General features: G+C 46.5%; 2 protein-coding genes across 4 annotated transcripts in view; one reads left to right on the top strand and one right to left on the bottom strand.

Annotated features, from left to right (window-relative positions):
- The window catches only part of adcy9 (adenylate cyclase 9), a 70,019-nt gene extending 56,734 nt beyond the window's left edge, over window positions 1–13,285 (bottom strand). Inside the window, exons 1-2 of one of the 2 annotated variants that reach the window (XM_061829598.1) lie at window positions 11,933–13,285; window positions 9,378–11,832 (exon numbers count right to left, since the gene is read on the bottom strand). In XM_061829598.1, the coding sequence (XP_061685582.1) occupies window positions 9,378–11,274 (1,897 nt within the window). In that variant the 5' untranslated portion in view covers window positions 11,275–11,832; window positions 11,933–13,285. The other variant, XM_061829599.1, reaches the window with a different exon arrangement.
- Window positions 1,036–4,841, top strand: LOC133505983 (uncharacterized). Of its 2 annotated transcripts, none has more exons than XM_061829602.1 (2): window positions 1,036–2,739; window positions 4,447–4,841. In XM_061829602.1, the coding sequence occupies exon 1, from the start codon at window positions 1,222–1,224 to the stop codon at window positions 2,449–2,451; it is 1,230 nt and encodes a 409-aa protein (XP_061685586.1). In that variant the 5' UTR covers window positions 1,036–1,221; the 3' UTR covers window positions 2,452–2,739; window positions 4,447–4,841. The 2 variants fall into 2 exon arrangements, with proteins under 2 accessions (XP_061685586.1, XP_061685585.1); XM_061829601.1 differs by having other exon boundaries at window positions 1,036–4,623; window positions 4,713–4,740.
- Window positions 13,286–13,574: the final 289 nt, after the last annotated feature.

A 13,574-nucleotide genomic window follows, 5' to 3' on the forward strand; every position in this document is an offset into this window, starting at 1 on the left:
TTAGAAACAATATTGAGTGTTCCACTTCAGATGGTGGTGTATGAAAAATGACTTGCAGGCAACAAAGCCATCAAAATTGTAAAGGCATGTGGAGGCTAAGCACCAACAATAAGAGTCTTTGGAAATGATCAAAGCAAGACACATAACCCAAAGATGGGACACAAGAGAAACAGGGCTTTCACTGATTAAAACAACTTCATTTAGCATAAGTTGTATATTTAGTCGTGTTTACTCATTTCTTTGATAGTCCCTGTGAAATATTTCTTTACGTGTCGTAGCATGCAGGAAAATCATGCAACCGACCCCTTTCACAAAGGCTATTCCAATAATCTACAATTAGGGGTCTGTAAACAAAAAGAAATCCTTGGTTCTTAAGAATGCCACACTGGGAAAAGCCCAACTGTGCGGAACAGTTTGCTCAGAACAGTTACAGTACCTCAGACGGTGATGGCTGCTCCGTTAAACTGCAGTGCCATGCACTAAAACATTTCAAAGTAACTTGGCCCTGTGTGGAAAAGCAAGGGCCCCTAAAATTAATAATTGTTTAGGTCATTCACAGCAGCAACAACTGAAATCAAGTCGTGTATAACTGGCAATGAGTCTTTCAAATCTCTGTGGAGACATTTTAGCCCACTCTTCCTTGCAGATTGTTATGTATTCAGACAGAAATGAAAGGTTTTAAACCATGAACAGTCTTTTTAATGTCCTGTCACTGAACTCAAGTCACTCAAGTCTAGACTGTGACGAGACCACTCCAAATCCATTTTCAAGAGATTCAGACACCAGTTGACTTGCTGGTGTGGTTTGGGTGCAGATTCAAAGTGTGCTTTAGCTTAAGATCATAAACTGATGGCTGAACATTCTCCTTCAGGATTTTTTAAAGGCAAAATTCATGGTTTCATTAATCACAAGTTGTCCAAGTCCTAGAGGCATTTTTTAAGCAAAGCTGAAGACCGTCACACTACAACCACACTACTGTTGGTATGATGTTCTTTTTATGAAATGCCGTGCTACATTAAAGACACATACCTTGCATCGTCCGAGCCCTGCATTTGGGTCCTACTCCCGTTCCGATGGGCCGTGACAGAACGATCTGGCCAAAACAGGACCCAGCAGGAAAGACCCGGCGTCGCCGGGACCGACGCAAATTAGACCGTCTACCGGAGAACCAAGCCTGTCCAATCCGGGTAGGCTCCTTGACGTCCTCCGCTTCCGTGTCTTATGCTCCGCCAGCGAGCTATGAATACGTCCCGACCACGACCTCTCCGGCTCCGCATATTCTTCTGGACTCTGACTTTTCGGAATATGAGGAGGACCGTGATTTGTATGACCAGCTGGCTGAGTACGACTCCGATGATTTTTATTATGAATCTCTTTGCCCGGTCTTTCATCCCAGTCAGTTTGTTTCACCTCCGCGCGTTTCCAGCACCCGAGCGTCTTTGCCCGGTAGGTCCGAGTACACTAACCCGTTTGTGGGAACCAGCTTGGCCATCTACCCGGGACCTCCGCGTGGCGGCCAGAGGAGACGCCCCGGCCGGGCGCTCCCTTGTGCCTCCCCACTGCGCGGCGACTAAGACACCGTCCTCCCACTCCTCGCCGGCAACGGCGAAACCGGCAGATCCGCAGCCGGTGGCGAAGCTTCCAGCCCAGAGGGAGGAGGAGCCACCAAATCACGAGGTGTTCTGCCGCGAAATGCGGCCGCAGATAGAACGGCAGAGCGCTGAATTGGCAGCTCTCACGGCCCAGGTCCGGCAAGGACTGGCGAACCAGCCGAGCTACGCTAACGTCGCAACGGCGACGGACTCGCTGCTGACGCAGATTCACACTGCAGTGGGAACGGACCCGCCACCTCGCCAAGTGCCCGTTGCAGTGGGAACGGACCCGCCACCTCGCCAAGCGCACGTAGCTGTGGAAACTGACCCGCCTCCTCGCCATTCCCACGTCGAGGTTTTGGCTGTTCCGAGCAGAGCTCACGCAGCAGTTGGAACTGACCCGCTCCCGAGACACGCCCACGTGTCAGTTTCGACTGACTCTCTGCCGACTCTCGTTCACGTCGCCCTGGAAACAGACCTGCCACCGCGCCACGCCCACATTGCTGTTTCAACGAATGCACTGCAAGCTCACGTGGGACTGGGGACCGACCCGATGCCGCCTCACGTTGCTGTCCAGGAGGTGGCGACGTCTCCACAGCCGCTTCTCGTCCCTGCCCTGGAGTACCAGTGGCGACCGGCCCGCGGTCGCTCCCAGTTCCTGCTTCGTCTGCGACCGGTCCGCGGTCGCTCCCAGTTCCTACTTCGTCGGCGACCGGTCCGTGGTCGCCCCCCGTTCCTGCTCTGTCGGCGACCGGTCCGCGGTCGCCCCCCGTTCCTGCTCTGTCGGCGACCGGTCCGCGGTCACTTCCCATTCCTGCTCTGTTGGCGACGGGCACGCCCATATGTTCCCGTCCAGTAGGTGGCGACGGTGCCACCGCCTTCTCATATTGCTGTCCAGGAGGAGGTGGCGATGGTGGCACTGACGCTGCCTTTTCATGTTGCCGTCCAGGAGGAGGTGGAGTTGGTGATGCTGCCTCCGCCTTCTCACCTTCCTGTCCAGGAGGTGGGGATGGCGCCGCTGCCTTCTCTTGTTCCCGTCCAGGAGGAGGTGGTGAGGATGATGTCGCTGCCGCCTCACGTTGCCATCCAGGGGGAGGAGGTCGCGATGTTGCTGCCGCCGCCTTCTCACGTTCCCGTCCAGGAGGAGGTCTCTATGTCGCTGCCGCCTGGGAGCCATGCCTTTGAGGGGGGGGGGGGGGGGGGGTACCGTGCGGGTGCCCGTGCGGTTGCGCTGATTGGTAGGCGCACACCTGCGCCTCATGCGGGCTGATTATCCTGTGTAATTATACGACGACTGGTCCACGCCAGATCGTTTAGCTTCATGCCCCGTTCGAGTACTTCCGTATCCCTGATCGTCAACCCGTGTGTACCGACCTCTCCTGTTCTCCGACCGACCCCGTAAGCCTGACTCCTTTGACACTTCTGCCTGCTTTGATCGTTCTCCCATGTACCGACTCCTGCCTGCCCGCTGACCTGCTCTCTTCGCCCGACGTCCCAACTACTGCTGCTGCACCTGACTGCCTGCTCGATCCCCGACCACGGAATAATAAACGTTTCTCCCCGAACTACCTTGCATCGTCCGAGCCCTGCATTTAGGTCCTACTCCCGTTCCGATGGGCCGTGACACTATTTATGGATAACTATTCGCTAGCAGCACAGTGGATCAACTGTAAAGTGTTGGCCTCACAGTTCTAAGGTCCAGGGTTCGATCCCGGCCCTGCGTATGTGGAGTTAGCATGCTCTCCCCGTGCCTGTGTGGGTTTTCTCCGGGCACTCCGGTTTTCTCCCACATTCCAAAAACATCAACATTAATTGGACACTCTAAATTGCCCCTCGGTGTGATTGTGGGGGTGACTGTTGTCCTGCCTGTGGATAGCTGGGATAGGCTCCAACTCTTCCGCGGCCCTCGTGAGGATAAGGGGCTAAGAAAATGGATGGATGGGTATTCACTAGCATTTTTTCATGTTGGAAGAAGTCTTGCAGCGCAGCAATCAATATATTAAAAAAATAAAAAAATCAACAATCCGTTTTTTCCATATTCAGCATTAATAAAATATTAATTGAAAGAAGCTTATCAATATGTCATCCAGCGCTAATTGCAACATCTATGATTCCCAGCACGTTGATATTGGTCAGTGGAGACTTCTATCTTGCTTTGCTCGCTCATCAATAACAGTGATGCTTCAAACAACATGCAAGTGCAGGAAACAAAACGCTGTACCTCCTTCATGGAAGCTACCATTTTGCAGAGAGGTTTGAATGCAGATGTTTTTGTTTGGTTATATGTTGTGTATTGTATTACCATTAGAATTTTATATTTTATGTACAGCATTTTGGTACAGCTACAGCTGTTGTGAAAGTACTATATAAATGAAATTCAGTTTAGTTGAGAAATTATTTGGAAGGTATACAATTTTGGAACTGAACATAAAGATAACGAGAGGTAAAAATTAAAGGCCTGGTTATATTTAAGGCTGTGTCCATCCATCCATTTTATAGCTTGCTGTTGCATATTTACAGTTGGTGACACGTTTGATTGAGCACAGACTACCCAGCCGGAGGGCACAGACTCCCCACTTCAACATACTGTACAGACGAATGGGGCTGTGTTGGTGAAGGGACAAAAAAGCACATGTGGGCATGAACCTATTCACACACACAAATAACATGATTTTTGACATGTAAAATGATTTCAATGTGTTTATAGTTTGACAATATTTGGACGTTAAATGTTGAAAAATGTTACAACCTATAATGTAGTGCATCTGTTGAAAATCTACCATTCTGCACACACAAATGTTATTGAGATTAAAGCATTCAACCAAAACTGTCATGCTCCTGGCATCCTCCCCAGGCTGGGTGTGGTCAGCCAATTGGTCGGCACACACCTGCACCCTGGTTTGGCTTATAGGACACGGGGGACAACTAGTCCGCCGCCAGATCGTTGAGCTTCATGTCCCGTTCCAGCACTCTCGTATCCCTGATCGACAACCTGTGTGTACCGACCTTCGCCTGTTCTCCGACTCACCCCGTAAGCCTGACTCCCTTGACACTTCTGCCTGCTTTGAACGTTCTCCTGTATACCTGACCTGCCGTGTACTGACCCTCCCCTGTTCCCAGACCATCCAAGTAAGCCTGCCTCTTCTGCTACTGCTGCTCTTACGGACTGACTTTCTGATCATAGACCTCGGACCGAATAAAGGCTTTTGTACTCTACCTGCTTGCCTCTGGAGTCGTGCATTTGGGTCCGCCCTCGAGCCTCGTCGTGACAAAAATAAGCAATAAAATAACAGTCATCGATTAACTGACAGTGAAATAATGTATTGGTATTCGGAACGGCGAGATGGCTGTCTTGTTCTATTCATTGAAAAAAAAATAAAAAAATGAAGATTAACATTGTCAGTTGCAGTGGTGCATTCACTTGACGTCGGTCCAGGCAGCGAGTTAAATTTCCACTCAGTAGAAGTGTGATTGTGAGTACATGTGGTTGTCCGTGTCTACAAGGCCCCTACAACTGATTCGCCCTGAACTGGTTGCCAGGTCCGCCGTTCACCCAAAGTCAGCTTGGATAGGCTCCGGTACCCCATGGCCCTGAACAGCCTTAAGCGGTATTGAGAATGGTTGGATTTGATCCTCTATTTGTTGGTTGGTTACGTCATTATTTAGTAGCAAGGCAAAGGAAGAAACCGTTTAATTTTAGTGCATTAGTGTTTTCTTTTTATTTATTTTCACTTTTCGTATTGAGCTCTTTCCAGGTACTCCCACTGTAATTTGTTAGCATAAATCATAATTCTTTTAAACCTGCTAATGTACCAATAAGTGAAATTAACAGGCTGATATAGAACAGGAATGAAGAGGAGATATGCAAGTCAGCAAAGCCACAATGGGAGTAATGACACAGGTGAAAGGCAGGCAATGGAATAAGGCAGGTGAAGTAAAAAAAAAAAAACCTTCTTGGTTGAGTTCCTTTTTGATTTTCTAATGATGATGATTTTTCATTTTATTTAAACTTCTTACCTCTCATTACCTATATAATATATAGTTGATGAGATAGTTTGACCTCTCACTAATGCAAATAGGTTTGACACTTTCCCTATGCAAACAGTATCCCTTTGTATCTATCTTAAATCAGACAGCGTTTATGACACATCAAAAGTCACATGTCAGTATTAGTGTGTTGTGGTTAGCCAGTCTGGAAATAGTGATCACAGAGTTTAGACTCAGGTGTGAATACTGTCTAACACAAGGTCTTTGTTCACTAGAGACCCAAGACCAGAGAACTCACAGCTCTAGACCTTTCTGTCATGGTGCTCTTAGGCCGGACTCATAGATTATGGAAATCCTTCAATATAATTTCAAGATATGTAAAACACAAAGCTACAACAGTGTAATCAAAGTCAACAATGAGGAAACTCAAGTTAATACTATTACCATTTGAGTGTCGACAAATAAGACATACTGTCACAAGCTACAGAAAGCTTCTTAGAATGCACTTCAGTCATAATTAACGAGGTCTTGCATGGGCCAATAATCTATCAAATTTAGCAAGGAAATTAAACTTGTAGTCCTCCAATGAGAGAGGAGGTGGCAGACTGATTTCTGTGTCTTTTTTGGGGGGCGCGGGGGGTGACTTATACTGGGGAAAATTGGAGGAGAAAATACGTAGCATGATGTATATAAAAAGAACCATGATGGACAGTTTTCTTTTACAAAAAAAAAAAAGATATACCTTGCCTAATTTGCTGAGGTGCGGCCTACTTCTCCAGCAGAAAAACTTCCTGTTTACTTCCTGGTAGGCTGCTCTGTGAGCACTTCCAAATTTGGGCACATTGGACTGGGGGGCCGTGGTCACTGCCACTGCATCGCATGGTCCTTTCACATTGAGCCAGTACAGTGTGAAAAGGCCTTAATTGAGACTGTGTTGCACACAGCTGCATGATTGTCTTACAACACAGAGCGGCGGAGACAAAAAAGACAGACGTTTTTGAAAGACTCACAAAATTGTATTAAAATAGTGATTGAAACAATCAAATGTGGAAAACATCCAACACATGGGGCCCGTTTTCATTGATGCATTTCTGAAGGCATTGATGGAAGTTGGTGTTCACTCTCTCCAACATTGCTCTTTGCAAATACTATTTCAAACACACTGTTAAATATATTGTCAATAAAATTTGTTGGCAACTACTATTTCTCATTTTGTGAGTTTTTTAAAAAAACATCTGTCCTTTCTGCCCACCCTGTATATTAAGACCAACTTGTTGAAATTCTCAGTGATATTTTTAATTATTAGTTTGTTTGTATGCCGTGCCTTGAAAACATGTCCTGATTATAAAACGGTCAGTGACACTACAAAGTTATTTTTATACTGCGCTTTGTTGCAATCTAAGCGCAATAACTTTGACTATTTTTTCTTTGTATATTAATTTATGCAATTGAAATGGATTGATTTAATAAGTTTAGTCCTCTGTCACAGTAGTAGCCACGAAGTCTACTCATAAATTAGTGTATCCACATACCCACAAACACTAAATTTGCTTATCTTCACAAGGGTCACGGGTGCTGGAGCCTATCCCAGCTGTCAACTGGCAGGAGACGGGGTACACCCTGGACAGGTTGCCAGCCAATCGCAGGGCACACGGAGACAGACAACAGTCGCCCTCACAATCACACCTAGGGGCAATTTAGAGTGTTCATTAATGTTGATGTTTTTGGAATGTGGGAGGAAACCGGAGTGTCCGGAGAAAACCCACGCAGGCACGGGGAGAACATGCAAACTCCACATAGGCAGGGCCCGGGACTGAACTCGGGTCCTCAGAACTGTGAGGCCAGCGCTATATTTTCTGAACCGTTTATCCTCTCTAGGGTCATGGGTGTCCTGACACCCATCTCAGTTGATTCCGGGTGAGACGCAGGGTCCACCCCGAACTTGTCATCAGTCACTCACAGGTCACATAAAAACAACCATTCGCACTCATTTACTGACCAACGGATAATTTAGAGTCTTAAATCAACCTACCGTGCATGCTTTTGGAATCTGGGAGGAAACCGGAATACGTAGAGGAAACCCAAAGGGAGAACATGCAAACTCCACACAGGAAGGACAGATTTGAACCCAGGACCTCAGAAATGTGTGGCAGATGTTTATCGTATATGCGCTTTCTAACACCCCGGCGCCACCATCCACTCCCATGGCCACCACCACGAAAGTAAAATTTCTAGGGGAAACACTAGAAGTGCAACAATTAATTGATTTATCAACAACTAATTGATCAAATTAATTGACAGTTTTGATCATCGATTAGTCATTTAGAGCCATTGTTTACCTCAAAATGATCCAAATCCACTGATTTCAGCTTCTCAGCAGAAACATCTCTCATTTCTTAAGTCCACCAAGAAAGCAGACTAATTTTCTTTGTGTTTAATCAAAATAAGACGTTTGCAAATATCCTCTTTTACTTTGTAAAATAGTGATTGATATTTTGCCCTTATTTTTATCATTTTATAAACCAAACCAGTCATTAAATCATATTCAATTAATAGTATAAAATAGTCGATGATGAAATTAAGGGGCAGTTAAACCTGAAGTAGCCTCCCAAGTGTATATCAAACTTCCGGTAGAGGCCTTTCACATTACTCAGTACTCAAGAAGTTGCTCCGTTTTCAGAAAGGTTGGTAAGTGCAACAATACTCTCCCTCATGTGATAGTGTTTAATAGTTCCTTTCTTTCTTTCTTTCTTTTTATTTTTAACAATACCAAATAAGCAACAATAATTGGCTATTAACAGTAATTTGATATAATAATTAAATTAAATGCTATAACCTGTGTGGAGTTTGCATGTTCTCCCCGTGCCTGCGTGGGTTTTCTCCGGGCACTCCGGTTTCCTCCCACATCCCAAAAACATGCATTAATTGGAGACCCTAAATTGCCCAGAGGTGGGATTGTGAGTGCGACTGTTGCCCTTCTACATGTGCCCTGTGATTGGCTGGCAACCAGTTAAGGGTGTATCTTTCCTCCTGCCTAATGACCGCTGGGACAGCGCTCCTCCCACCCTCGTGAGAATAACCAGCTCCGAAAATGGATAGAAGGATATTGTAATAAATGTCAATACTAAACACATTTCTATCCAATTATTTCATTGATAGTTGCAATAATCAAAGGATTACTCTAAAAATATTCAATATTGATAGCCCTACAACCCTTGATTTTGTTACAGCAATCAAAAAGACAATGGTGACATTTTTTACAGTTCAAATGTTACCCTTGAAACAATGGAAAAAAATCTGAGTATTACACAATTTACCCATCTTATCTGTATTTTCCAAATATTATCTTATCATATCACCATATGGTAACTAAAATACACACCACCTGCATTTGTATTTCTAAATCAATGTTGTTTATTGGGAATGTGATATTATTCTCAATAGAAATGCATTTTGATTTTAAATATGGCCTTGTCCTGCCATCCATCCAGCCAGCCATCCATCCATCCATCCATCCATTTTCATTTAGACACCAAATATAATCCACCGCAAAATGTGCCTGTGTCGGGTGCTCTAATCTTTTAATCTCATCAACATGATCACTTGCTGATCTGGTTGACTGTTTCAACAAGACAAACTCGTAAAATAACATACTTTAGTGTTGCAAAGGCATGCAGTGACCCAGTTCAAGCCTTGGTGACCAAGAGCTAAGGTTCACATAGTCAGACAATTAGACTTTTTAAACACTCATCCTTTGGAAGTGCATCTTAAGTAAATAAAAGATAAACATTTACTCACCCTTCAGCTTGTCCACCACACTCTCTCCAGCTCGCTCCATCACTCGACCATCCTCCCGTTTGTAGCGGTCATCCAGAAATTGAGCAGTGGCTTCAGACAGATGAACCTTGCCGGCCACACCGAGCTGCTCCATCAAGTTGGCCAGATTGACATCATTTGACCAGACGTCAAACTTGAAGCGTTTCATTCCTAGAATCCCGCACAACACCGTGCCGGTATGGACACCAACACGCATGCTGACAGTCTCACATGTCTCCTGGCAAAATTGTTCGATGGCCTGGATCATACCTAGACCCATCTCTACACAACAGTAGGCATGGTCAGCTCTAGGGTCAGGGCAGCCTGCGACACAGTAATAACAATCACCCAGTGTGCTGATCTTCTCACAACAGGTTAGTTCACAAAGACGGTCAAAGCGTCCAAAGAGATCATTGAGAAGCCCGACCAAGGCTGGTGCCGACTTATTGGCAGACATTTTAGTGAAGCCCACGATATCTGCAAAAAGGATGCTAACAGGTTCCATACGTTTCATGTTGAAAGGTCGAAAAATGATCTGTCCACGTGGGATGGAGGTCTTCTTGCGTTTGTGGTTGTTGTGAGGGTAGTTCTTGGGGCTTATGGCATTTTGTGATGGCGAGGCAGCACCAACACCTCCTCCAGTGCCCACTGAGACAACTGAGGCAGAGCAGGTACCAGAGGAATAACGCTTGCTACAGTTCTCACTCCCACCACCCTCATCGTCACCCTGCTTCATTAGCTCGTCTGCGACACGTCGAGGCATAACCGAGTGAATCATACGCTCCTTCAAGGCCTTCTCCACCCCTAGGTCCTTGCCATGCATGATAGCCTGGCCCACTTTGAGAAAGGTGCTGCGAGAGCGCACCTCTGACATAATGAACAAGTGGATACCGATAACGTGGACACACAAGTGAAGCAGCGCTTTGGCCGGACCTAGCCACTGCAGAGTGTCCGTTTCCCAGCTGGAGGTGGAACTCTCCAAATGTGTTCCCCATTCAGTAGAGTCGTAGCTTCGGTGAAGCAACGGTACCCACCCCAATGCCTCAAATAATATCGAGTATAAAAACCCCAGCATCACTGAGGCATACAGACGCACATGGAGAACACTGTATAACAATAAAAGGACCTCTATACAAAAAGAAAAGGTAGCCACTGGCGATATGCAAGGAGATTGGTGTGTGTCTGGAAAATGGTATGAAGCATTTGCATGGTGAGCCCACTCCAGCTCAGTGTAGCCTGCAGTCTGTATTTGTGGAGCCAGGGTGATGGCGAAGGTGACTGCTATCAGGAGCAATGATGTTTGGTTGTACAGCTGTATGTAGTACTGAGTTAAGGTGAACAAGAAGAGGAGTGCTAAGAGGGCTAAAAAGGATGCTGTGGGGGCCAGGAAGGTCATGGGGTGGCAACGGTCACTATTGACACTGAAGTAAACGGCCCAGAGCACAGCTGACACAGCCAGGTAGAAAAGGACATATCGAAAGCGCCGCTGAGTCTGAGGAAAGCACCTCTCTTGGCAAGCCTCCTCCAGGATGGGAGAGTCAAATTTGGGGTCCCAGCATTGGGCAGCAGATCGCTCAAAGAGTGGTGGTGCCTTCCTGTGCACCCTTGTTGTGGAGGTTGTAGCCAGTCTGGAATCTGCAGAGCTGCAGCTGGACGAAATACTGTATTTGTGGAGGTTAGGGTTCATTCTACTCCTATCCTCACGGCCTCCAGCTCCACCTCCGACAGCGGCGGCAGCCCTAACAGACTCCTGTGGCTGCACATGCCGGGGCAGCGAACTGTTAGTAATCCGTACAGTCACAGCACCATCCCTGCTGGAATTACAGCTCACTTCTGTGCCGTGCATGAGAAGCTGCCGGTGTTGTTGCAGCGTGGCCATATTGATGTGGGCAAGGAGGGGTGCGGGAGTGGAGTTAAATATTAATAGCTTTGGATGGTGGTCAGGCAATTAGACGTGTCGAGTGGGCAGTGTGTATTCACATTTGGCACTGTGGCGAGGGAAGGCTTGGAGGGGGGCACAAAGGTGTCTTTGCTGAAGTAATCACGTTTATAGTACTGAGGACAAGGTGCAGACGTCTTTGCTATGCAGAGACACGCTGAAACACTCACTCACACCAGACACACCTTTCCACCGTATTGAGCTGCTCATGATGAGACCCAGGATTAGCGTCACTCCTCGCATGATAAGCATCACTCTCCAAAGAGAATCTCGGTTTCAGACGGAGTTTTGCCCCAGCAAAACAACAGTCATGATTCAGTCCATTTCCATCATTGACCATCCACTGTTGCATTGTGTGCGCACATCCAGATGTTCGTTGTCAACAGTTGGTCATGGTCCCTGGTCGCTCTGCAACGACTGGCATCTTCCCTGTGCAGTAGCCTCTTAAAAATTCCACCACTCTAGCAGCTTGATGCAGATTTACAACAATTTGAGGAGCTGCAGAAATGCAAAAAAGATATATTTAAGGATTGTTCATCCAAACTTCCAAGTATTTATAGGCAAAACTGTGGATGCTTTCTAAATCAGGCAACTTTACCTTCTGCATTCCTCCTCAACAACTGGATTTCCATGCATTCCTTCGTTCCACCTTTAGTCTTGAGAATCTTCCTGACAGCGAGATTTCAGAGACCGATCCATGACCATAAAGCAGTTCTTATATGAGGCCTGTCAGACAAGCAGGCCTATTGCCACAGACCCAGCCCCGTCCTTTCCTGAACTCCCACTCCGGATCTTCTCCGTCTATCCCCCCCTTCTACCTTCCAAAGAGGGCTGGGGAGGGGTGTGTGCTATTCCAAGAGCGTACTCCGAAAAGAGAAGCACAGAAAATACCAACCGCTAGACTAAATTAGCGTCGCTTTACCTCAGCTCGGAGTGACTGCAACTTGTTGCGCGCAGTTGGCAAAACATACGAGATACGAGGAACAGCCTGGGTCGAGGCTGCTCTAAAAATAGTGATGATCAAAGCTCTTCGCAATAGAAACAACACAACACATTCGAACACTTTTCTCCCGATATCCAGCGGCGTTGGATTCCAGAGAGGTGTGGTTGGGTAGAAATGTACTACTTTAAATCCAAGTAGCGCAAAACGTCAGCCCGAGATAGTGTCTTCAAATTTAAAAAAAAAAAAAAAAAAAGAAAGAAAGAAAAAGAAAAGAAAAGAAAAAGTTTTTCCCAGGCCGTGTTTCCTGCGTTTGGTGAGGAGACCCAGTGAGGACTGTGGTTATTTTGGAGCTCGATTTCCTCCCTTCACATCCCCCCAAGGCGAAGAAGACGTGCAGAAAGAAGAGGAAACCCTCGCTTGTATCCTTGTTCAAATGATCCAAACGCAGCCAACGGACTTCTTATCGGGACCAAGTGCTCAGTGTCTGAATGCCACTAGTTTGTAAGAGTGTTATGTGTCCAACAGCAACACACACAATCGAGTGCGCGCTCAAGCTAGAGTGCGTGTGTGTCCTCTTCAGTCTCTGCTTGTAGCCTCCCTTTTTCTTCCACAACCCTCTCGGTGGGCTTCGAACGCGGGTTTCTTAGAGTCCCCGCAAGACGCTCTCGTGGCCGCTGTGCTGTGTTATCCGGGCGAACGGAACATCCGCACGCCTGGAGCTGCCACCATCTTCGCTCAGCGTGACGGCCTCGGAAATCCTTTCCCAGCTGTTGTGGCGGTGTGGGATGGTGGGACCAGACCGTCAAGCTCGACGCCATTACCGAGCAAAACCACATCCGGGAAAAAGAAACATGTAGAATGTCTCGAATCGCCCAAAAAAAACATCTTACAAAATCACACATATTTGTATTATAGGTGGGGACGAAAATTGCCTACCTCTGCATGATACCATGTTTTATTCGAATCAAGCTCTTGTTCTGTTCTTTCTTAAGTATGCCATAACTTTCACTGAAATATAAGTATGTAGAGGTAGGTGTCAAACCTAAGGCCCGAGGGCCTGCTCTGGCCCACCACATCATTTTATGTGGCCTGCGAAATGGATCGCAACTTTCAGGACTCTTGATAAAATTTGTTACAAAATTTCAACTTGTCATATGTATTAAATAATTACAATGAGATATCACAAGGATTTGTTTTGTTGACAAAGCCCGGTCGTATAAAAGTAATGATTACATCAGGCGACTAAGCCCTGCCTTACATTTGTATGGACCATGATCCCCCTGTGCCTTCGTAATGG

Source organism: Syngnathoides biaculeatus, chromosome 9 (genome assembly GCF_019802595.1).
Source record: "Syngnathoides biaculeatus isolate LvHL_M chromosome 9, ASM1980259v1, whole genome shotgun sequence".
NCBI lineage: Eukaryota > Metazoa > Chordata > Actinopteri > Syngnathiformes > Syngnathidae > Syngnathoides > Syngnathoides biaculeatus.